Genomic DNA, 26,921 nt, shown 5'->3' on the forward strand with positions numbered 1-26,921 from the left:
CGTATGATTGGGGAACTTACCTAGAAGTGAACTGAGGTTTTCTCTGGTGTTTTTGGTTACAGAAATTATCATTTTATGCCCACACCTGATTCTGAGTCTTGCCCAAACAATCTCACATGCAGCTTCAATTTCTACCTCACTGGATTTGAGTTTCTTCCCCAAAAATCTCACTGCTATCAATTTCAGGTTTACTAGAAATCCTGACAGTTTTCCAAACTTACGTAGAGCAAGTGGAAAGGTAGACAGTGGCATGGAGTACCCACCACAACTCTTTTCTGTCAAGCTTTGGCCGTTGTGGCCTGAAAATCTGCATTTTCCCCTAAAGTATTTATATTGGCACAGAACTGTACACCTAACCTGGGCTGCCAAACAGCACTTGTCACTCACCCAAACAACAGGCTGCCTTCTAAAGTGACATGAGACGATTGGGATCGATAAAACAATTGCATGGTAGGATCCAGAATGCTGTCTTGGAGTTAAAAAATCAGCCACTTCGTTGTATGCCTTTGCTCTGTTCATAATCTCTGTTGTTGCCTTTTGGGGCTTTCTCCATCTGATAGGTAGGTCCATACTTTAAAGTCATCACTAGTTTAATACTAATAAATCTGTAAATTCCTGCTGAGCAGAATCTGTAAAGGTTGAGCAGCAAAATGTGCAGACTGCAGTTTGAGGATGGCACAGTAGTAGTGCTGAATGCATGCTATTGTCAATGTTGAGGATGCATAGCTCTTGGAACATGAAGCTCTCTACTGTTCAGTGCCTGGGGAAGGCACAGAATTGGGCAGTGTGTGTGTGTGTGTGTGTGTGTGTGTGTGTGTGTGTGTGTGTGTGTGTGTGTGTGTGTGTGCGCGCGTGTGTTAAAAGTCTCAAGTAAGTAGAAAGGTAGAAGGAGTTGCATTACGAGGACTGGCAACCTTTTAGTCTAAGGCCTCTTGCGGTGATAAATGCAGGGAGCATCTTTGCCTCAAGCCTTTTTAAAAGGAATTGCTTTAAATCTGTAGATGGGGGGGGGGGGGGGCAAAAGAAGTGTTAATGCATTGTTTGTGCTAACAGTAATAACGACAAATTTGTCAAATGAAAAGTATGGCTATAACTTTTCCTTTGGCTTTTCCTTAAAAGGTAACCATTGTGGTGAGTAGTGGGCGGTACTTCATGTACAACTATCACTTCATCCTTTCCTGTTCCAGCTGCAAATGGCGCATGAGAAGAATGACTGTTTATCAATTCTGTGTGACCTCTGTGTCTAATCTTAGCTCTGTGGTCTTTCCACGAAATATGTGTAGGAGGAAGCAATATATGGCTAACTCTGCTAGGAACAGATGGTCTTGGAATTTTAACATAAAACCACTCTGTGATGCACAACACCTGTTTTGTAGCATCTGCCACTGCAACCCAATGAACATCGCTGTAACATTTTGCACTTCGTAAATGAACTGTGAAGAAACTCACTTCTTGTCTATGGATCTTCTCACTTCCTCTATCAATCCTATCAGGTATAGAGCTCAGACTGATGAGCAGTATTCAAGTAATGATTGAATGAGGATTTTGTAAGCTACTTCTTTCTTTGGTGGACTACACTTCTTGAGGATTCTACCAGGTGGCTATAATTAATCTGACGGTGCTCCAGTGCAACCTGTATATGTTGTAGGATGCTAAAACATCGTGGGTACATTCATTAATCAGTGAACTCGGAGTATGATGAAAAACATAGTTCCAATTTCTGCTACCAGGTGAAAATATGGTGCTGTAAGCAATCAACATGGTGTGTTGGGCAGGGAAAGGGCTGAAATGATCAAACACATGATAACAGTGGTTCTAGCACATTTATTAGGATATGGTCACAAGATACAGCATGTTTTCAACATGATCTGTCGACTCAGCAACATGCTGCATCCCTCACACAGCATTATCAACAGTTGCTCGCAGCATATCCAGTGTAATCAAAGTGATACATCATTGTATGCTATCCTTCAGATCAGACAGAGTCCAGATGCATCCCTAATAGACATGACCTTTCCAATATCCCCACAACCAGAAGTCACATGGGTTTAGGTCAGGGGATCCGGAAGGCCACAGACCTTGAAATTGCTTAGAGATGATGCTATCGTTACCGATGTTTCTTGAAACAAGTCTTTAAACAGGCAAGAGACATGGGGTTTCATCCTAGCTTGCACGAAAATAGTAGTGTGGACACAGTTTTGTTCTTGCAAAACTACAATCACGATGCACACATAGGTCCTTACAATGAACAGGTGTCATTACACCTAACAGGTCCATGATGTGTCATCTCCTTGAAGAAAAATGGACTGAGAATGAAGGAGCCTGTAAAACCACACCACTCCGTCATGTAAGTTGAGTGCAGTCGATGTTCTTGCACAATATATGGTGGAGTAGAACTAAATATGTGACAGTTCTGTGCATTCACAGCACTGTGCAGAGTAAAATGTGCCTTGTCCATCAAAAGAATATTCCCTGGCCACATGTCAGCCACTTGCATGCATGCCAAAAAACAAAGGGCAAAGTCATGGTGTTGCAACGTACTTTGGGGCTCATTTGGTGCATATTCTGAATCTTGTAGCAATACCAGCGAAAATGCGCTGTAAAATCCATTTGAACTGTTGACCAAGGGAGATACAGCTCTAGCACTTGCTGCAGAATTTGAGGCACGTGCTGCACAGTTGGTCATAGCTACAGCATCTTAATGAACAATAGTCATGGGAACGGGCCGCCTCTCTCTTCCTGCAGCCCCACCTAATTCACCCGTTTCTTCAAACTTATTGATCGTATTCTTTAGTCCATTTATTGACATGGGGTCTCTACGCAGCTGTTTCTGTCAGCGACATTCCCACAATGCAGTGCTGCTATTTCTGCCATTCTGATAAAACAACTTTACCAGTAGTACACAGTCTTTCTTCTCAATAGTCTCTGTGTTTCATATGGAGAACTTCAACCTTCTTAACTCCTTACAACAACAGTATGTAACAAAAGAAATCGACATGTGTCAACAAGTAACAAACAGAATACTGACATCAAAACAGGAAACACTTCACATTTTGACTACTTACAGTTTTTGCCTGATAGCGGGGAGTGGAACTATTATTTTTTTCAGCGTGCTCCATGAGCACACAGTAGTGGCACCTAACATACCTAGAATGTTTCAGCATTATGCAATATATACAGCCCACACAGCAACACTATGAACACTGTCAGTTTAATTACGAGGGTTGACTGAAAAGTAATGCCTCCACCTTCGTAACTCAACAGTTGGCAGCATTGGCACACGACAGGTACTGGCTTGTTCCGGAGCCTCTTCTCTACAGCTCCAGTTGGCGGGAAGCCTTAGCATTGAACAGTTGTGTTGTTACAGTATGAAGTATGGAACCCTGTGCAGACAGTTGGTCAATGCGATTTAAGCAGCATGCAGTCATTGAATTCTTGACAGCAGAAGGTGTCACCCAAAAGGAGATTCACGATAGACTGAAAGCAGTTTATGGTGATTGTGTTGATGTGAGTACTGTGCGTCATTGGGAGAGTAAGTTTAAATATGTTGAGGTGGGAACATCTGACCTGGGTGACAAACAAAGAGTTGGACGTCCTGTGACAGCAACCACCAAGTTTCACAAGCAAAATGTTGACAGATTGATTCAGGACGATCGTCGTATCACTCAGAGAGAAACTGTAAGCACAATCGGCATTTCACAAGAATGTGTGAAGAACTGTGAGATTGTGGTTGCGGAAACAGTGAGTCAACTTCTTCCAAAATGGCTTCAGAAAACTTTTTCATCATTGGCAGAAATGTATCCAATTGGCTGGCAATTATGTGGAAAAGTGAATATTGGTAATTGAAGATCACATTCTAAGGATTATTTCTGCATCTGATTTATTAAAATAGTCCCATCCAAACCGAATTAAGAAAGGTGGAGGCATTACTTTTCATTCAACCCTCATATTACCAATTAATTTCAGTCTCGCCTCAGCTCCACCTGCAATTAGTTTTATATGATTGTTCCAATTTAAATAACTTTGTACACATACTCCCAGGAATTTAATGGCCGAAAAACCTATTTTTAAGGTGTAAGAGATTTACAATTCTATCATACTCGCCATTCACCATCAGGTGGGCAGAGACTAGACAGGAAGGGCAAATCTGAAGGTGCAGCATCACCATGGATTCCTTGCATTAGAAGTGCCAAAGACTTAGTCTCAGGTGCCTCAACAGCATCACAACCCAGCATAGAAGCCTGAAGCCTGTCTTGGCAGCCACCAAAACTTCCAACTGTTTCTGGACAGTGGCCAATTCTTCCCACATCTGTACACAACAGGAACAGTCTATCTATCTAACCTAGGTTTGTCTATACCACAGAGAATATAAAATTAACCCAAACAGTCACTAGTTATGATGTAAGTACTTCTGCTATCATGTTTGTGATTATTAATACACTACAAAGCAGCTCAAGTGACACTGCTCCTCTTCAAACATACTAACCACAGAATAAGTTTACGAATGGTAGTCAGCACAGTTAAATACGCAGATGATGTTCACCTTTTTTCCACACAAAGGATAGAAATACTAAACTAAATCCTGTGTACAAATGGAAAAAAGCAACAACAACAACAACAACCGCCGCCGCCGCGCTCTCATATTTCTTTTGGCACCGATATAACTACCACCCCCACCCCCCTCCCCATCACCACAGCCTTTGTGTGGTTTTTGTTATTCTGTTAACAAGTGAAAACATGTTTAACAATGGTATTACTTACCGCTGGCCCTGTATTTTCCGACTAATTGTAGCAACATCTTTCTTCGAAAAAACATCAGTTTCTTCTAGCACTGCTATAAGGTGCTCTGGTTTAGAAAGATTTGGTACATGGAGTACAGCTGTGAAGGCAGACATCATTTCCATGTCTTCAAGAACTTGCCTGCAATAATTTCACAATAAGTAATACTTCAACAAAAGTGCCCAAAAGTTCTTCACAGATATTTTCAATCAAAACAAAGAGATACATTTACCTTCTACTACTGGTGCACAGTATGAGGAGTTTCCTGCCTTTTGGTGGTTCTTTCTTCAGAAGCACTAAAAGTGCCTGAAGTGTCAAATTGGAATACCTGGGTCCAATAGGACCATAATCAAGTAAACGTTCAATATTATCAACAAGTATACAGCTGAGTTGTGACCTATATGCATCATCAAAAACCTGAAAAACAACGTATTCACACATATTTACATTTTTGTATTTGCACAACAACATTAATATCTTTCACTACAAATTTATACTTCCAACTGCCATTCATATGCATTTCTGGCATAAATTAAACACACACTTCTGTAGACTATATGCCATAGCTTACATTCCTTGATTGTGGAGTATGATCCTACATGATTTTTAAAAAAAGCTGAACTGTAAGGTTGCAACTGGATTTAATGTTAAACAATGAAACTTTTATCACACTTTAACACAATTTAAAGTAGTAAAAACAAATATGCACACCTTTCTGATTTGTAAACATTTTGCAGATTCTGTATAGCCAACCATTTCTTCAGGAGAACACACTTTGACAAATGGGAAATCTGAATCTTTTGCAAGCTGTGCAGCAATAGCAGTTTTTCCTGAATTAGGAGGTCCTTCAAGCAATACAGACACCAATCCTGATGTGTCTGTCATGCGAGCTTGTTGAATTAGAAGCATGCCATCTTCAAACACACCACTAACAGGTGTACCCCAATTGATAATACCACGTGACAAGAAGTGTTCCAGTACTTCTGCACTTGTACCAAAGGCCTGTAACCAAATAACATAATGATAATGAAAGTGTTTACTACTGATGACAAATATAAAATACAATGAACTGCCTTCTTCTAATTCCTGGTCAATTAATCTTTCTCACATAAATAAAACATTGTCAGAGACATTAACACAGTTCACGCCACAATTCGTATTTAGTGACTGGCTTCAGTTATATTACCATTCTCAGACCAATTTAATATCCACAGTGAGACAGTAGCATTAATAGCGAAATGCTCTCTAGTAACTGTCTGTCAAATGTTTAAAGGAAACAACTTCTCAGAGATGCAAGCCATGTTATGGGTACGGAAAATAATAGGACCGTATGCATATTGAATTCCAAACCTTTATATTTGTGTCCTGCACTTATCCCTGTGTTGCCCCTGGATTGAGAGATCTCCAATGTAAAATTCAACTTCCCGTGAAGCAATATTTTTCATTTAATCAGGACTATGGTGTACCATATTTGCAATCATTTAGGAGAGAGTTTTCTTCAAAATTTATCCAAAGGAAAGTAGTCTGTGAAAGGCTAGTTGTGTAGTGTGTTTTGTGCCTATAGAAAAGTATGAAAGAATTTTGTATAAGATCTTTTTGGTAACACAAATGCTTAACATGTTTATATATAAAGGTGTAACAACTTCTTTAGGCTGTGACAGCTTAGCAAACTTCTCTGGTAAGAAAGTTTTGGGAAACTGTGCACTGATGGACCTTTTTATCCTTCATTTCTTGCTGTTTGATGATAACCTTAGTGCTCAAATTCATTTTAATTTTTGAAGTCACCCAATGCCTTTAAGATATGTTAGTGTTTCCAAGATAAATATCCAGAAGCACAACTATGAAACCAGTAACAGAAACATCGAGAATTACATAAGTTGTAGAAATGTGATCCATTAATACTGTAAGTGCTGACATGTAATTTATTACTTTTTTCTGTGTAAGAAATCCTACAGATGAAGTTCAAGATATCGAACATTAGATCTGTTTCATCAAGGATTGAAGCAAGTATCAGCTGCACTCTCATTGCAGAAGCGTAATTGTATAGACTAAATTAGGGGACTACAGCAAATGTATATCAAGATGGAGGCACTGACATTCAAACCTCATGCAATACTGGTGTACCATCTCAAAATCTAATTACAAAAATGAAATCTATATTTTCTAGTTTATCTGCACTGGAATTTGTTATGTGGAACAGACTGCTATGGCATTTTAGAAAAGTTTTTATTCCCAGTTCATCTAAATAACCAAAAATAAATAATATTTTCTTACTGGCTTTATATCATGTTCCAGTGCATGCAGAAAGTCTGATCTGTCAACCAACAGCTTCTCCATTGCCTCAGGATCAACTTCAACTTTGCTTGATGCTTTGATGAGTCTGTTCATGGCAGTTGATTGAGCAGCACGCACCAGACCTTCCAGTTCAGCACCACTGAAATTTTTTGTCAGTGCTGCAAGCTCCTGTAACAGCAAGGCAATAATTAAATAACACACTACGACACACACATTTTGCTGGGATATTTATACTTCTGATTTAAGTAATTATTTCATTCCATGGCTGGACACTATCAAGCAAGCAGTATGAAAGGGTTTCATTGAAAAGTAATTGAAATGCACACTTGTGTTTTTTATTTTTTAATTAAGTAAAATATTGTACTATACAGGGTGTCCCAGCTATCTTGTCCACCCAAAATATCTCTGGAACAATAACAGCTATTGGAAAACGACTTTCACCGGTATCAATGTAGGGCTGGGGCCCATGAATGTATATATTTGGAGACATTCTAAAACGAAAGCATATGTGTTTTTTAACACAAACTTATGTTTTTTTTTAAATGGACCTTCTATATTTTTTCTTCAGCAATCCATAGCATGACAAAGCACATACACAATGGCGTTGATTGCATCGCAATATTGCCATTACATCCCGAGATATTGAGATGCGAAGTTGATGCTTTAAACACCCGACATGCGCTGGTAGCGCACGTCCTGAGGCTCAGGCGTGAACCCCATGCTGCCCGTAATCGCAGCAGGATGGCAGCAGACCGTATTATTCGATTCGGACCTCTTGATAATTATGGAGGTGTGATTACACATGTAAATCACATCGCGATTACAGGCAGCATGGGGTACACGCCTGAGCCTCAGGACGTGCGCTAGCAGCGCATGTCGGGTGTTTCAAGCATCAACTTCGTGTCTCAATATCTCAGGATGTAATGGGAATATTGCGATGCAATCAACGCCATTGTGTATGTGCTTTGTCAAGCTATGGATTGCTGAAGAAAAAAAACATAAGTTTGTGTTAAAAAACACATATGCTTTCGTTTTAGCCCTACATTGATACCGGTGAAAGTCTTTTTCTAATAGCTGTTATTGTTCCAGAGATATTTTGGGTGGACAAGATAGCTGGGACACCCTGTATACTTAAAACAAGCCGCAACAAAAAAATATTCAAACACACAGTTTTAATCTGCCAGGAAGTTTCATATCAGAGCACACTACACTGCAGAGTGAAAATCTCATTCTGGAAAAAAAAAATATTCGTTTCAAAGTTCATCATCTGGCAAAATTCAGCCAACACCTCTTTTGCCAAGGTTGTTCATCAACCTCCTTTTGAGAGGTCACTAGTCAAACAGCATTACTGAACAATCCATCAAATTCAAGGGCAGGTAAAATGAATACACACTGAATTAACTGTGGAGGCTGAGTATACAGAGTAAGACAAACTGTTTGATACATTCAAAATGGGTTCCCTCCCCATACGACCAAGTAAAAAAAAAGTGGGAGTGGGTGAAGGTCACACAGTGCTATGAGAAAAAGACAAAATAGCTGCAAGAATATGTTTACACAACAGTGTTTATTGAGATGTGACAGTTCAATGTGCATCTTTCATCGTATACATTATTACATTCATAGTACACTTTTTTTTAACATCAAGGACACCAATAGTGGCTTTTGAGTGTTCTGATGATTCACCTCAACATACCAGAAACTTAAATACAAAAATACAGAAAAGAGAAAAACTTCCTTGCAGCACTACGGGCTTCCAATTACCTGTCTTTTTCCATAACATTTCTACATTGACCCCCTTTCATAAGCCAGCTTTCCTGCAATATCTTCACATCATATTAGATCATTTGATTTCTGACTGTATCCCTAACCATCCTGGAGTGGAAACTAAGTTAGAAATTTTTTTATACACTAGTAAATACAGTAAAACCCCTTTTTAACAAATCTATGGGGACCCAAATATTTTTTCCTTAAACAACAGTTTGCCTTCTTCTTCTTCTTCTTCTTCTTCTTGTTACATAGAAGGAGTGACCCTGAATCAGAATTCAGTCATGTTTAGGTAATGTAAGTGCTATTTAATTACAAAATTACCACTATCATGTGCTGCACATGTATAATTATTACACTTATCACAGAGCACATCCTTCAGTTTCTTTAAAAACCAAGATGACTTGTTTTTTTCGTCCTTCCAGCAAACTGTGGTGAAAGAAGTTGTCATTTTAGTTAGTTGATATAAGTTAAAATTGATTTAGTTACATTATAAGAGGAAAAATTTCTAGCAGCATAAATACATTGCATCATCATAGTCATAGTCAGCCTCATCCTTGGCATCATCACCAGCAGCTCCTAAGCCACTGTTGCTCCACAAATATTTCACACATTTCACTTGCATCCATTTTGGATGTGGAAATAAGGAGATCAACATCATAAAGTCATAGAATATCACATTTTCATAAATACCAGTGATTCTTCTCCATTCTCCTGGAAAAACATTGTTCTCAGCAGCAGCTGATATGCTGCAGACAATGTTTGCGAAAGAATTTAACGCAATCTGTTATGTTATACTAACTCCATGCAACAACCTCCTCAGTTACTTCCTCTCAAGGAATGTAATCTACTTCGGCACAACTGCTACTCTGTATTTGGCATTAACGAGTACGATTCCCACTTAGACTTCTGCAGTTTGGAGGAAAGAATATGACATTTATATGCCTCAGAAAATACAGGGCACCTGTCAATAATAAGTACAATTTTCCTTCCTACTGCACTAATCTTTTGATCTAAATGCCTGAAAAATCTCAGATTTCTGATGTCATCCGGGCACTATTGTTGTACATGTAAGTACAAAGTAGTGTTTCTGCATTGAGGTGTCAAACGTCACGAGATGGCAATATGCACATATATTGATGGCGAAAGTATCGCATACACAAGGTATAAAAGGGCAGTGCATTGACAGAGCTGTCATTCATTTGTACTCCGGTGATTCATACGAAAAGGGTTCTAATGTGGTTATGGCCACACAATTGGAATTATCAGACTGAGAAGGAAATGATAGTTGGAGCTATATGCATGGGACATTCCACGTTGGAAATCTTTAGGAAATTTAATATTCCGAGATCCACAGTGTCAAGAATGTGCCGAGGATACTGAATTTCAGGCATTACCTCCCACCATCGACAATGCAGTGGCTGACGGCCTTCACTTAATGACCAAGAGCAGCAGCATTTGCGTAGAGCTGTCAGTGCTAAGAGACAAGAAAGACTACTGGAAATAACTGCAGAAATCAATGTGGGATGTACGTTGAATGTATCTGTTAGAACAGTGGGGTGAAATTTGGTGTTAATGGGCTATGGCAGCAAACAATTAAGTTCCCAAACAACGATGGAATTTTTATGGATGGCAATGTGCCATGTCACCGGGCCACAATTGTTCACAATTGGCTTGAAGGACATTCTGGACAACTCGAGCGAATGATCTGACCATCCAGGTCACCCAACGTGAATCCTATTAACATTTATGGGACGTAATCAAGACTTCAGTTCGCGCACAAAATCCTGCATCAGTAACACTTTCACAATTATGGACAGGTATAAAGGCAGCCTGGCCCAATATTTCTGCAGTGGACTTCAATGACTTCTTGTATCCATGCCACACTGAGCTGCTGCACTACGCTGGGCGACTCAATATTTGGAGGTATCTTATGGTTTTTGTCACTTCAGTGTACATTTTCGAAAAATCTGGGAATTTTAAATTTTTTTATTATTAGTGGACATCAACACCTCAATAAACAAACAGATGCACTTTGCACACTTCGTAGACTCACTTTCTGATGTCAGATCACATGACCCAAGTCGCATATTAGGCAGGATGGAACCTGATTTCCGATTGGTTCAATGTATCTGCCAGTACTACTAAAAGGGAAGACAATAACTTTACTACAATCTAGGTATGTGTCGACTGAATCTATTACTGTTTACTCCATCACACAACACAAAGCACAGCATGTGTGACACCGAAGGAAATCAGAGATTCACTCTGACATGTTAGGAATTGCATGAAAACTAGATTTTAATGTGTAGAATGTTTCATTTTTATTTCTTAAAAACTGACTTTTTCTTAAAGCAGTGTTGATTAAAAGCAGGGAGGAATAACACTGTTCTTATGGGAGTTGCATCAGCACCAACGTAAATTTTCATTAAAGGCTGCTGTGTCAATTCAGGGTTCACTATAGGTCTATATCCTAAGCTCCAAGTGATGTAAAGTAAACAAAATTTAACTGACATACAGGGATAGGAATGAGAGTTTCCTTATTTCAGTCATGCTCCTCTTTTCCATTCGCAACAATACAAGACTATCATTGATACACTTATGAGCTCATATCCTTTTAGCAGCACAAATATCTAAAAACAGCACATACATTAAAGCATTGGTACATCATACACTTTTCGGGATAACATATTATGAGACTAAGTCTCTAAAGAAAATGAGTTATGGATTACACATACTAATTAATGTATAAAGATGTAGATGGATGCATTATTAATTCTTTAATTAGAATTAACAACCCAATATGCAAACCTTTATGTCCACATCTGGTGCAAGCTTCTTGTGATCCTTCATTCTGCTTGTATGTATACTGAGGATCTGGAAACGCCCATTCTCATTTGGAAGACCTATTTCCATCTGGACCTACAACAAAAATAGATAAGGAAAAAATTTAAAAATGCAGCAAATGAAGCAGGCAAAAGGGAATATAAATGTTTAAAAAACGAGACTGACAGGAAGTGTAAAATGGCTAAGTAGAAATGGCTAGAGGATAAATTTAAGGATTGACAAGCGTATTTCACCAAGGGAAAGCTAGATAACACAACAGGAAAAATTACAGAGGCTTTTGGGGTAAAAGTGAAGCACCTGCATGAATATCAAGAACTCTGATGGAGAACCAGTCTTAAGCAAAGACGTAAAAGCTGAAAAGTGGAAGGAGCATACAGAGTGTCTGTACATGGGAGAAAACTTGAAGACAATATTATAGAAAGGGAAGTGGACATAGAAGAAGATGAGATGGGGGATCTGATACTGCAAGAAGAATTTGACAGAGTTCTGTCTCCTTTTTTGTGTAATAGTTTAACAATAGCATATTTAAGTCTATCTGGAAAAGTACCACTGTGGAGGGATTCATTACGAAAGTAACTCAGTATGTCACAAAGTTCTGTGGAGCAACACTAAATTATGGTAGTGCTGATTTCATCATAAACAATGGAACATTTGTTTTTAAGAGAGCTAATAATATTAGAAATCTTTTTCAAACAATGTATGTTCCAGGATCCCACTGCATATCGACATTAATGATATGGGCCTGCAATTTAGTCGATTCCTCCTGCTACCTTTCTTTAATATTGGTGTGACCTACGCAACTTTCCAGTCTTTGGGTACAGATCTTTAGTCGAGCGAGCTGTTGCGTATGATTGTTAAGTATGGTACTATTGCATCAGCATACTCTGAAAGGAATCCAATTGGTATACAGTTTGGACTGGAAGACTTGCTCTTGTTAAGTGATTTAAGTTGCTCACTACTCCAAGGATATCTACTTCTACATTACTCATGTTGGTAGCTGTTCTTGACTTTAATTCTGGAATATTTACTTCGTCTTTGTTGGTGAAGGAACTATGTTTCGTAACTCTGCTCTGGCAGTACTGTAGTCAGTATATCCATTGCTATCATGCAGAGAAGGCACTGATTGTGTCTTGCTGCTGGCATACTTCACATACAACCAGAATTTCTTTGGATTTCCTGCCAGGTTTTGAGACAGTTTTGCTGTGGAAACTGTATAAGCATCTCGCATTGAAGTCCAAACTGAATTTTGAGCTTTTGTAAAAGATTGCCAATCTTGGATATTTTCATCTGTTTCAATTTGTCATCTTTTTTTCATTGTTTCTGCAACAGTGTTCGACCTGTTTTGTGTGCCAAGGAGGATTAGTTCTGTCCTGTTAATTTATTTGGTATAAGTCTCTCAATTGCTGCTGATACTATTTCTTTGAATTCAAGTCACATCTGGTCTACACTTACACTGTTAATTTGGAAGGAGTGAAAATAGTCTTTCAGGAAGCCATAAAGTGAATTTTTATCTGCTTTTTTGAATAGGTATATTTTTCATTTATTTTTGGAGGATTTGGGGTTTACAGTATTCAGTCTCACTATGACAACCCTGTGTTCACTAATCCCTGTATATATTTTGATGCTTGTTATTAGCTCACGATTATTTGTTGCCAAGACGTCAAGGGCATTTGCACAACCATTCGCGTGGGCTCATGAACTAATTGTTCGAAATAATCTTCAGAGAATGCGTTTAGTATAATTTTGGATTATGTTTTATGCATACCTCCAGAATTAAACATGTACTTTCGCCAACATATCAAGGGTAAATTAAAGTCACCACCAACTATAATTGTATAAGTCAGGTAAGTGTTTGAAATTAGATGGGTCGATCATGTAACTAGTGAGGAGGCACTGTATAGAATTGGGGAGACAAGAAAAGAAGGAATCAGTTGATAGGACATGTTCTGAGACATCAAGGGACCAGCAGTTTAGAACTGGAGGGAATTGTGTGCATTAAAAATCTTACAGGGAGACCAAGAGATGAATATAGTAAGCAGATTGCAAAGGATGTATGTTGCAGTTGTTATTCAGAGATGAAGAGGCTCACACAGGAAAGACTAGTATGGAGAGCTGGATCAAACCAGTCTTTGGTCTGAAGATGACGACGATAATGACTTCCATAATAAATTTTTATGCACAGGTGGCGGTTTTTACATAGTTTTGAATATTTTGAATGACTTACCTTGATTTAAATGTAAATCGGTTAATAATGTGTCTAATTTGAAGTTTTGTCAATAGCCTTTGTCAAACTTATTTTATACATCTTGCTGCAAAAATTTTATTTATTCCTTTTTACCTTTTAACGCAGACCAGCTGAATCAGACTGTAGCTTCTCCACACACATCACATGTTAAATCTTTTCCACAGGCCTGAGGTAGCCTGAGAGCCCCAAACAATGTAATCAACAGCAGAGGGAAAGAATTATCAAGGTGTTATCACCCATACTCAGTCTAACCAGTTAGGTTGCACTACTTTCCTTACAGCAGTCTGATGCAAACTTGGGTTGTTCGTCGGGCACCAGTGTTTGCATGTGCAAGTTCAGTCTATTGTGAAATTGGGCGAAAGAAGACAATATCCAAACCAAACCTGCACATTCATGCCACAAGGAGTCAGCTTCTGCTGATTGTTAAATTAGTATTCTCTTTCAGTACATGGTAGTCATGTTTCAATATGGGGGGAAACTGGGTGATAAGTGACAAAATGTGTGAAGAGTTAATAGTTTACACACATACACATTTAACAAAAAACAATATTCACACTCTCTTACTACAATTATTTTTATTTCTCTTCATTTCTTTCATTCAGAACTTTCAGATTCATGATTTGAAACAGAAAAATTTCATAAAATGGGAAGTAAATGGCTATAAGCACTTAAAACATTCAATCTCCTGTGGATACAATTGTTCAGAGATGAAATATTGCTGTGAAAAGAATGGAGTACACATGCAAAGTAAATGAAGGCCACCTTAAAGACAACTTAATTTTCAGGTAATATCTGAAAATGAACTCTTACCTCTAAGCGTCCAGGTCGAAGCAGTGCTTCATCTATCATATCACGTCGATTTGTCATTCCAATGACTAATATGTTGTTCAACTGTTCGACACCATCAATTTTAGCCAGCAGCTGATTTACAACAGTGTCATGAACACCTGTGTTCCCCGCGACAGACCCACGGGACTTGCAGATAGCATCAATTTCATCAAAAATAATGATATGAAGACCACTGTTTGGACCTAACTGAAAAAAAAGCATAGTATATTTAACACCAATACTAACAAAATTCTTTGAGGAAAAAGAAACCTATAAATTCTGGGTATGTACAATTCAGATTACTGTTAACTTCACAACAGCTCAATACCATGTACACATCCTAGGGTTGCCACACACCACTATGAGATGGGCCAAAAGCCAAAATGTGATAATGGTTTCGAACTGGGCATGTCGCACATTGTTGACATGCACTGTAGTAGTAGTAGTAGTAGTAGTAGTAGTATGCAGCATCAGATCAGTTGTATTCCTCTGCTGTCACCAAATGTCTGATACTGATGTCTATAAAACCACAGAGATCAACATACATGCTACTTAGACCCAGCCAGAATCTGCATAGCAAAACCAAACATTAAATGAGTATGAAATTCTTAAATAAAATCCGGAAGTGGAAACATGAAAAGCACACACAGTACAAAACCACAAAAGTAAATGTTATTCAATAATAATGGTGTCTAATTGTATGTACCTTTATTGTATCCAACAATATTGTTAAAAATGCTAACGAAACCATTTGACTGTTCAGTTCAAACTATTCTCTTAGAGAAACTCAAGTATTATGGCACCAGAGATCTCGCTGGTAACTGGTTTTCATGTTCACAGTGAAGAACAATCAGTACAAGTTACCACACGAATCAATATTGGGTCCACTCTTGTTTTTGTCATGTACAAATGATCTTCCACCATAGATCCAAAAAGCAGAAATATTTCTCCCTGTTGATGATTCCATGGACTAACTTCGACATTTGAAAATGGAAATAATACTTTATCAAAAATTAATAACTGATTCTCTGCAAAAGCCCTGCCCCAAATAAGAAGACAAACGCAAATCACGGATTAGGCCTTATGACTGTTCCAACTGCTGACCACAAGGCAGTATGAGGAGCAGTCTGATCTTTGGATACATGATCTTCATTTCAACAATCCCTCCAACCGTTATTACCGATAGAAGAATTCTGATGGTACTTCTGCTTCTTTATTCAAAGAGTTTCTCATTAGGCTTTACAAAGCTAAATGGATCCTGTTCCACACCCCTCTGCCTCAAGGGCGGGGGGTGGGGAATCTGAGGTGGTACTAGGAATCAAATCTGGGTCTTTCCAAACTGAAGGTAGCAGGAAAAATCCATATCACTTCAGGCAGGGGGGTTACCGTCATAGTCTCAGATGTTATTGTATTTAACATATGTTAAAATTCAGGAGTAAATAAGAAATACATATATTTTTTGTTTTCTCCAAAAAATTTCTGCCTTGAGACACATGCCTCCAAAGATGACACTGTGAACACCATTTTCAAGATGCGAATTTCAGAAATTTTTTTAAAATGCTGTATCCCTGTAACATTTCTAGATATTTTGTTACAATTTTTTTTTATTTGAAAGATAATTGCTTTATGATTACAATGGTATCCTCCATTTGGACATATCTGTTGATGTTCTTTTACTGTTGCCTTTTGAATTTTTTTATAATTTACAGAATTTTTTTTTTTTTCCAAAAATGTCAATCCAGAAAAAGTTAGATTTTTCTGTTGATTAGTATCATCTAGGACTATGTTCACTGTAAAGGAAAGCTTCCACTTTTAAGTTGGACAGGTTTTATCTTAAAAAATCTTTCAACTTTCAAGGGTAACATATATCTTCACTGAAGTTTCTTACTAATTTGTTTGTTACTATGTTTATTTGTATTGTCTTTGTTGCAGTTATTTCTTTTCACTTTCTTTGTTGCAGTTATTTCTTTTCACTTTCATTGTTGCAGTTATTTCTTACACTTTGTTGTTGTTTCTTGTCAGTTTCTTTGTCATGGTAGTTAATTGCAGGTTTCTGTATTGTAGTTGTTCAGTGCCAATTTGTTGACTGAAGAGGGTTCTAAGAAATATGAGACAATCCAGTGTGTTCTGTGTTTTCATGAAGAATTTGCCAGTTGGCACAGTTGCAGAGTGTTTTGTGAAAAGGACTGTATAAAACATCTTCTGACGGGGTCCACAGGAGAGTGAAGTGTGCTGACTATTTGCATATCAAAAAAAGAGTGATATATAACAAACAAACAAAAATTGAATTTGCTCAGGTTGAGAATAAGTGTTCTCATTTGAAGACTATTTCAAAGTGAAGATGTTTCCAGTGACGACATTTTGTGTTCTAACTGTTTTGACAGACTAACACAATGATAGTATCCGAACAAGTTGAAGCCTCCTATGATGCAGATGATGCAGATTTTGCATCAATAGAGGAAGAATTAAATACCTTTAATCAGTCAACTACAGAGGTGAGTGTCAGTCCTGTTAAGAAACCATGGTCAATGAAGTAGAGTCGTAAGCTCTATGTATCAAGAAAGCACAGAGAAATTACTAAAGCTATGGATGAATACATTACAGCAAAACTGACCACACTCTTCAAAGTAGAAATTCTATCTTCAGAAGAAAATGAACTAAAGCACTCTTGCACCTCTTTCCAGGAATTTTTCACAAATATTAATTCACCTGTTGAATATTGTGCATCCTACAGTGAAAAGGTGCAAGGAAATGTGAGGTCTGTAAAAGGAGTCTTTGGAAGACCAAATCCCTATTATGGCCATCCTGTAGAAGCACCTCAAGTTCAAATAGTGCAGTCATTTTGTCTCAAAGATAGACGAGTCTGTTCTTGCCAGAGTGCCAACAAAAAAAGACACTATGCCTGTAACAGTTGAAGGTCGAAAAGTTGTAGAAATGAAGAGGTACATGACTCTCAGTATTAAAGAAATTTTTGCAATTTATAAGAGCAACTATACAACTTCACATATTGGAAGATCAAATTTTTGTGCACTACGACCTAAGTGGGTAGATCCACACCCACCTAGAGATGTCTATGTGTGTACTGTGCGAATTTTGAACTTTTGTGTGGTAACTTTGAAGAACTTACATGAGCGTATGACATATGACACCTTGGTTGGGTGTGTGAAGTCATTAGTAGTCTGTGACGTAAAGCGAGAGACTTGTTTGTTTCAAGAATGTGGTGACTGCCCTGGAAAAGGAGGACTGTCATTACAGACACTTGGCCTGGAAGACGTAGCAGACAACTCTATAGAAATTACATATGTGACATGGGAGGAAAATAAACTAATTAAGAAAACTGTTGCCTTGGACAGTTTCATTGATGAACTTGGTAAATGGTCAGTGAAAGCAGTAACACACCAACATCTGAAGAAATTGCAACAACAATACATTGCAGAAGTGAAAGGGTGTGTACAGACTGAAGAACTATGTTTAGTACTTCACTGTGATTTTGCTGAGAACTGGTCTGTAGTTCTCCCACAAGAAGTACAAGGGTATCATTGGAGTAATGACCAGGTTTCAATTTTTACAGGAGTGACATTTTCAAAACAAGACCACAAGTGTTGCAGTTATAAGTGATGACACAGGACATGACTCAGCCCATGCTTTGCTAGCAATGTGCAAAATTCTTCAACTGCAAACAGAGGCAGAGAAGATGATCATTATTTCTGATGATGGTCCCAGTCATTTTAACAACTGTTGCCAGCTGTTTGAATTGAGTAAGTCGTTTGTGCCAACTGACTGGGTATACAGTGTTACTGGTCACAGGAAGGGGCCTTGTGATGGTGTAGGAGGCCTGCTGAAGTACCATGCTACAAAACAAAGTTTCCAGACCAAATACATCTGTGATTCAGAATGCTGAGGATTTTACAATAGTTGTGAAATCTTACACATCCACAGCCCTCATTCTTTTGTCCAAAGAGGAAATCAGAGAATTCTGTGAGCAGAAAAAAGAAGAGTGGTCTAAACAAACTACTCCTGTGAAAGGAATTCAGAAGACACATTTTTAGACTCAAAGTGATGGGCAAACTCATACTGCACACACTTTAAAGAGCAAGAAAAAGAAATTTCGTTTGTTCAGCCAACACCTCAGAAACAGCAGGATAATATTCAGATTCTCAACCCGAGAAGGGAGATGTTTGTGGTGTGTGTGTGTGTATGACTGTGGCTGATGGATTGCAGATATTATAGACACCAGTTATGAGTTAAATGAAATTGTAGTGAACTTTATGCTACCACATGGACCAGCTGCTGGATATAGGTTTCCAGCTTAAGGGTGGCAAAAAAGCCATCAGTGCTCACTTTCTGTTCACAATGTTTTGAAGATTCCTATTGGTTCAACAGGAAGGCATCACACTATATCAAAGGAAGATACCATGGAACACATTTTTAATTTATTGAATGGTTAATTTCAGTACGAAACATTAGTCCACACAAGTTGTATAAATTGAAACCTTTGCAAGTCTTTGGACCTTTCACATTCATTTTGGAACCATTTAAAATGCTTGATAACTGTGTCTCTTACTCATCTTTCAGAACTAAAATTATGTTAAATAAGGCTAGGTTTTGATTTTTACAAGCCTGTTATGTGATAATAAAAAAGGTTTTATGTATGGCAAAAATTTCCCATTTTTATATAACCTCTTCCACCTAAAAGTGGAAGCTCTCCTTTTCAGGGAATCTAGAACTATATGGTACTAATCAACAGAAAAAAATCAAAATTTTATGGATTGGTGTTTTTGAAAAAAAAATTTCCATAAATTATAAAAAGTTCAGAACTCTATAGCAAAAGAACTTTGACAGTTAGGTCCAAATGGAGGATTTCTTTGTAATTACAAAGCAATTATCTTTCAAATAAAAAAACACCAACAAAATATATAGAACTTTTACAGATATACAGCATTTTAAAATTATTTCCAAAATTTGCATCTTCAAAATGGTATGCACAGTGTCATCTTTGGACAGCTGTATCTCGGAGCAGAAAGCTTTTTGGAGAAAACAAAAAAATGTATGTTCATTACTTAGTCCATTTTAACATCTACATCCACACTCCGCTAGGCACTAAGTGGTGTGTGGCGGAAGGCACAATTCACACCAATGTCATATTTCTCCCCCTCTGTTCCACTTGTGGAACGCGTGAGGGAAAAATTACTGTCTGAACGCCTTCAGTATGAGCTCTAATTTCCCTTATCTTTGAATGGTGATCATTGCACAATTTCAAAGTTGGTGGTAAAAATATATGCCCTACATCCTCAGAAAAGATTGGATTTCAGAATTTAGTGGGCAGCCCCTTCCGTTTAGCGCGTCGTCTATCTGCAAGTGTGCCCCACTTCAAAATTTCTATGAGATTTGTAATGCTCTCATGACACAGACCAGTCACGAATCTTGCCGCTCTTCTTTGGACCTTCTCAATCTCTTGAATCAGACCCAACTGGTAAGTGTACCATACAGATGAACAATACTCTAAGACTGAGCAAACTAACGTATTGTAAGCAATTTCCTTTGTTTAAGGACTGCATCGTTTCAGGATTCTAACAATAAACCGCAATCTAGAGTTCATCTTGCCCGTTACTTGTGTAGTCTGATCTTTCCATTTGAGATCATTTCAAATAGTCACACCCAGGTACTTATGCTACCGATTCCAAAGGCTGTGCATTTATTTTGTACTCTTACATTAATGGGGATTTTTGCCTTGTTATACGCAGTAGGTTACACTTACTAATATTGAGAGATAACTGCCAGTCATTATGTGAGGTGTGTGCACTTTGAGTGATATGGGACCCCTGACACATCTAGATACGACTGACAGGTGACAAGTACGTAAGTATCCTGTCTGATCACTTGCCTCCATTCACCATTGTGCATTCTGACAGACTTGGGAAATTCCAGCAGGACAATGTGATACTCCACATGTCCAGAATTGCTACAGTGTGGCTCCAGAAACACTCTTCTGCATTTAAACACTTCCACTAGCCAACCGACTCCCCAGACATGAACATTATTGATCATCTCTGCGATGCCTTGCAACGTACTGTTCAGAAAAGATCTCCATCCCCCTGTACTACTACATATTTAGGGAAAGTCCTGCAGGATTCATGGTGTCAGTTCCCTCCACACTACTTCAGACATTAGTTGAGTCCATGCCATGTCGTGTTGCATCACTCCTGTGAGCTCGTGGGGGCCCTACATTATATTTAGACAGGAGTACCAGTTTCTTTGGCTCTTCAGTGTAATACTAAGAGGAGGAATGATTTACACTGTTCATTATGCAGCCTTAATGTGGGACAGAAAGGAGTGGGGTATACAGCCATAAAAAAAGATCTTTGACCACGTAAGTGATGTGAAGGATTTAACTGATGATAAAATTAGCTTTGAACACGTACATAAATCTCTCTCTCTCTCTCTCTCTCTCTCTCTCTCTCTCTCTCTCTCTCTCTCTCTCTCTCTCTCTCTATCTCTATCTCTCTCTCGCACTTGGTCAGCATGCTACCATATTTTTCACCAAGAGTGTGCTATATAATTGTGAAACTGCCTAGTTCCACTTCATAGTGTTCACAATTATGATCCACAGAACATGAAAGTAATGAACTTTTTTTAACAGAGTTTCACATTAGGTTTTCAATTTTGCAGAGTCAGATTTTTCTCCCATGTTACTAATAATCTGACTATATTTATTCTTAATACAGTAATAACAACATGTCAACTCGTGGCATCATTACATTTGTGAAGACCCACACTAGATAACATACTATATTTAATGGTTAAATTTGGCCAAAATTGGTAATTACAGTTAAATAAAAAATGTGATCTAGACTATTTTGTGTGTAAACTGTAATAAACTAATATCCTACCACAGCTTTGCGGGGATAGCACTAAGTATTTAGTCAGATGACTTACCTGGTGCAGCAGTAATAAATCATGTACACAAACCTTTCTCTTGAGTCTGTTAATGAAAACAGTATCAAAATCCCTACAGTATCTTTCAAGATTAGCATTACATACAGACAGAAAAATACAGCAGGGGACTTTAGTTCCTATTGTGTAGAGGTAAGTATCTCAGTTTCTTACCACATATAATATTTCACGAGTCTGCATTCAATGGGCTTTATTTAAAGAGGAATCGCAAGAAGAAAGTACGCCTCAAATAGTGACATAATCTAACTGACATGATATTACAGAATGACAATTGCTTATATTTAGCATATATTTTTTAAGCTTAGGAATTTTATGTTAGCAAAGTCCCAAGACATGAACCAATAAAAGTTATCTTCATGTTTTACACAATATATTCTACTCACTCTTTTTTCCTCCTCCTCAGCATCTGCAAATAAACGTCTAATGTTGGCCTCTGATTCACCAACATATTTATCCAAAATTTGAGGGCCATTGACTATTTTGGGCTCACGAGCATTAAGCATTGTGCCTATCTGTCTTGCCATCAGTGTCTTTCCTGTACCTGGAGGCCCATATAACAGTATGCCTTTCACATGTTTGCAGCCTGTAAACAGTGAACTAATGTAATTCTATTTTGAAACAAAAATTAGGTTTCTAAAAACACATTATACTAGGACTGATTATTTTATTGGTGGGGAATATCATCTACTATGCAGATTTTTAAGCACATAAAATGTATGGGTAATTACTGAAGCAGGCAAGAAACACATTCTAGAATAGTGGCTTTCTGTTTCTTCTACATTTCAAGATTTACCTATTGGATTACAGCTCCTACCATTGTATGATAATGAAATACACCCACAATAATGCCACAGAAACTAACTGTGACCAAATTCAGTACAAAACTCAAACATAAGTGTCTTCAGTTTAATGCCAAGGGAAAAAATTGTGAATAATTTTGTAATAGTTTATCAGAATTGATTACTGTCATAAAATTATTTAAGGCTATTTCATATGACTGACTTTTTAATATATAATTTTATTTAAATGCATTTTAAATGGTGTCATAACTTCACATGTATTAGAAACAATTGTTACTTCCATTGCTAAAAATTATGTATCCACCTTCATGCACAATTTTTAGATTTCCTGCGTCCCAAAACACAGTAATAAATTTTATTTCAGATTACACTGCGATGACAGTGAAATTTAATACAAAACAAAAAAAAAATTGTTCAAAATCTACCAGCACAATGTGGCGGAGCTTCTTGTTTAAGCAAAATATCTACACTCATACTAAGGAGATGGAAAAGGATGGCTGCTTTCCCTTCCCCGATGTGTTGGTCAAGAAGAAGGTTGGTGGTACATCAGGGCATGCCATTTACAGGAAGCCTATTCTCACTGACTTGTATCTACGTGCTGATAATTGTCACTACCCAGCTCAGCATGAAGGGGTACTTCATACCCTGGTTCACAGGGCCAAGGTCATCAAGCCCTGGGAATTTGTCAACTGAGCTAGCTCCTCCTGAGGTTACCTTTAGCCAGAATGGTTACAGCAAACTACAGATCAGATATGTGTTGCACTATCTACTAAACGTGCACACCATGAGAGATGACAATACCAAGGTCGCACCAAAATCTATAGCCTTTTTGCCTTACGCAGGGAGCATTTCCAATAGGACTGATTGCATTTTGCAGAAATATGATGTGAAATGTGTTTTTTGACCATCATCAAAGATTAGAGTCCTCTTGGATTCCATAAAGGGTGATCTTTCTTTGCGTAGCAGGTGTCAACCATATTTCTTGCAGCTGTGGTATGTCATATTTTTGTCAGACTGTCAGGACTGTTGAGGACCAGTGTACTGAGCATAAGCATCAAACACACTTACAACACCTGAGTAAATCTGCTACTGCAGAACAATGTCTTAGCACTAGTCATCTTATGGAATATAACACAAAGATACTGGTCTTACTGGTCTGCACTTCCAGCTATTTGAATAGTGTTATTAAGAAAGTAGTTGAAATTAAACTAGCAAGTAATCTTATAAACAGAGATGGGAGTTTTGTTTAGATTATATGTAGAATCCTGCTTTCTCCATTGTCAAAACACATAGGAACACAGCTAATGCTAACTCAACCACTGGTTATTAATTTTCAGTATCATTAACTTCTGAAATCCACCTTCTTTGGTTGTTTGACAGTGCTAGTATAATGTGTGTGTGTGTGGGGGGGGGGGGGGGGGGGCTTTCCAAACCCCCCTTGAAAAATGAAAAGGTGTGCACCTGCCAAAATATTGACAGTTGCCAAAAATGTCACCCAGCTGCATTACCATAAGTTATTTGATTGAGAATATTTGGAAGAAAGCAAATTCTGCCCTCACAAAACCAAGCTTGGTAAATTTAGATCTCCATTATTTCAGAAACATTATGCAACAATTCTCCTGCCTTCACTGTACATCTGACATAGGGATCATGAGAATAAGATGAGAAACTAAGACATGTACATTGGTACGCAGACTATCATTTTTCCTTGTTCCACACACAAACAGAATATAGTCAAACATCACTTGTGTTTGTATGAAGCACACTCCATGATTCACTGTCGATACGTTGCAGAAGGATATGCATGTTATGCATGTGCAGATGCAGAGATTTGACCACACTGTGTCTCAAGAGTCCAGTCAGAATTTGGAGAGAGAGAGAGAGAGAGAGAGAGAGAGAGAGAGAGAGAGAGAGAGGAGGCTAAAACCATTTCAACAAAATTATTTTTTGTAACTGAACACATACTCCTCTACACCCCATGTCTACAATTACTTTCTTGCAATATTTTGCAAGCACTTCAGGACACTACTGCGCAAAATTTTAGTAATGGAATCTCAATACTTCATTTTGCTATGAGATCTCTGAACATTATTAAAAATTCTGAGGCAGCCACTCATGATGGATTATAGTAAAGAATGAGAAGTGTGTTGTAAATGAAAAGGGGAAAATGGTCAAGGAGATGACACACATTTGTAACTAGAGAAAGTGACAATGATCTAGTGTAAGTATAAGTGGTACGAGAACAAGAGCTGGCATGGATTCACTAAGATTTTGGCAGCAAGCAGCTTTCTGCCTGACCAAATGGTAAGGCAATGAATCATTTCATCTTAATTTGATGTGTGTGAGGGAAGCAAATTCTGTGAGGCATTCTTGCTTAAGGATGAACTTAGTAATAAGGAAAATAATAAAAATAATTCCAGATAAAAAGCCTATTGGATTATCAAAAGACTGGAGTCAGGTGCACAGCCACTTCGTAAATATATTCAAGAGGGAGATATTTTGACCTGATTCACTTTGTTTTTTTTTAGTTCGTATATTAATTTTGTTGGGGGGGGGGGGGAGGGGGGGGGCAATATTTTTTGATTTATGATACATTTCACTGATCCAATTCCAAACTGGGCATCTTTTAGAGATAAATAGAGGGAGTACAAACGTATTTGAAGTGAACATTCCACATCCTACAAGGTTTCTTACCAAAGTGAGGTCCATGACCCTAACCTGTAATATAATACATATGCACAGAAGCAAGCAGCAGACAGATAAATTAATGAGGTCTGTTTCTGGCATCTCAGGTGGGAACTGGTGTTAGTGACAATATAGGGGGAGAGGAGGGAATGAGGGGGGAGGGGGGAAAGAAGGACATTAAATTTTCTTGCCTAGGCATCAGATAAGAATACAAGGGAGAGCTGGTAAGTCTGGCAAATTTTGATTAGATAACAGGAAATTGTGCTGAGTGGCATAAATGTTCATAAGAATATTTTATTGCTGAAACTTCCCAATACTTTTCAGACAAACACTGCAAATCTGACATCTTCTGGATTCCTGAGAAAGTTTTCTTGTAAAGTAAATGTCAATAAAATTAATGGTATCATGAGATTCTTGAGAGATGGTAGGTCTCTCATATAAATGGGCACCCTATAAACTGAATGAAATTCTATGTATCAATTACTGACCAAAAAAGCTAAAAGAATGACACTTCAGAATTTTAAGTTTAATTCAAACAACTATTATTTTCATATGTTGTTTCGTATGACACATTTCACATATAACTTTTTATGCTGTCATCTTGTTAATATCAACAGTAGCACTATAACATTTATTTATTCATCCACAATGTGTCATGAATAGGGTCTCAGGTATACCACCCAATACCCCTTAATAATTAGCCCCACAACAGCATGGGGCTCTGACCTCAACCCACTAAATCCCCAATTTTCATGGGACCAAAATGCGGAACACAACACAAAACAAAAACTGAGGGACTTGATGAAACCTCACACACCCAAGCACCAGAGTTGGAACTGGTGACAGCTGTTCCCACAAGTGGATTAGATGATACACCAGTCCCAGCAGTGGAAATTGTCACAGAGAAGTTGGACAATGTCAAGACCAAATCCTGGTCTGAGGCTAAGAGGAGAAAACTTCTAAAAGAACAAAAAGAAAAGAAAGCCAAAGAAAGGCTTCAAGAAAAGAAAGACTCTCTTAAAGTGAAAAGTGAAGGTAGTAAACATTCAAGAACTGTTCATTGTATGTTAATGCTTTGTGTATGTGGAAGTTCCCTTAGAAAGGAGACTGGTTTCTGTATTTGCTGATTTTCAAGATCATGCCTTTTTCTATAGTGCTTAGCTTATGGTACTCCTGTTTAAGGTGGTCTGTAAACATTGAATTGTTTGTACTGTATTTCAATACCCTGATGTGCTCTTCGTATCTTGTGTCAAATGAACTGCTAGTTGTTGGATGCAGATTTTTTAACAGTACCTGAACTGAACTGGTAGATAGATTATTGGTATCTATCTGGTTTTGATTTTAGTTTAGAGATGTGTTAATGTACTGAATTATTTGTTTTGTAGGTAATGTTTATGCCCTATCTTTTGAATATCTCATGTATTTTGTAAGTGGATTTGTTGTTGTAGGTAGGCCACCTTCTTGTGATTGTGCTGCTTCTATGTGATGATGTGATTTGGTTCATTCCATCATTTTTGTTCTCATTTTTCTGTTAAATTTACCTAATATTTTCTTTGTATCCATTTTTTATTCTATCTGTTTCATCTGACTGCAGCTTTTGTAGTATTCTTGATTGAATTCAAAATAGTTTTGTTGTGTTGTTAACGATAAGAATTCTACTGTTTCATCTGTGTGCGTGTTCATGAAGTAGCTGGTTTTGTGTTTCAGGTTTTCTTCAGTGATAA

At 37.9% G+C, this 26,921-nt stretch overlaps 1 protein-coding gene across 1 annotated transcript in view; it reads right to left on the minus strand.

The window, feature by feature from the left end:
- LOC126471189 (vesicle-fusing ATPase 1) overlaps positions 1-26,921 on the minus strand; it is a 95,516-nt gene that overhangs the window by 10,575 nt on the left and 58,020 nt on the right. Inside the window, exons 7-13 of the mRNA XM_050099298.1 lie at positions 22,096-22,295; positions 14,741-14,965; positions 11,650-11,760; positions 7,054-7,242; positions 5,491-5,781; positions 5,012-5,196; positions 4,762-4,920 (exon numbers count right to left, since the gene is read on the minus strand). Coding sequence (XP_049955255.1) covers positions 4,762-4,920; positions 5,012-5,196; positions 5,491-5,781; positions 7,054-7,242; positions 11,650-11,760; positions 14,741-14,965; positions 22,096-22,295 — 1,360 coding nt within the window. The remainder of the gene's footprint in view (positions 1-4,761; positions 4,921-5,011; positions 5,197-5,490; positions 5,782-7,053; positions 7,243-11,649; positions 11,761-14,740; positions 14,966-22,095; positions 22,296-26,921) is intronic.

Source organism: Schistocerca serialis, chromosome 3 (assembly GCF_023864345.2).
Source record: "Schistocerca serialis cubense isolate TAMUIC-IGC-003099 chromosome 3, iqSchSeri2.2, whole genome shotgun sequence".
NCBI classification, from domain to species: domain Eukaryota; kingdom Metazoa; phylum Arthropoda; class Insecta; order Orthoptera; family Acrididae; genus Schistocerca; species Schistocerca serialis.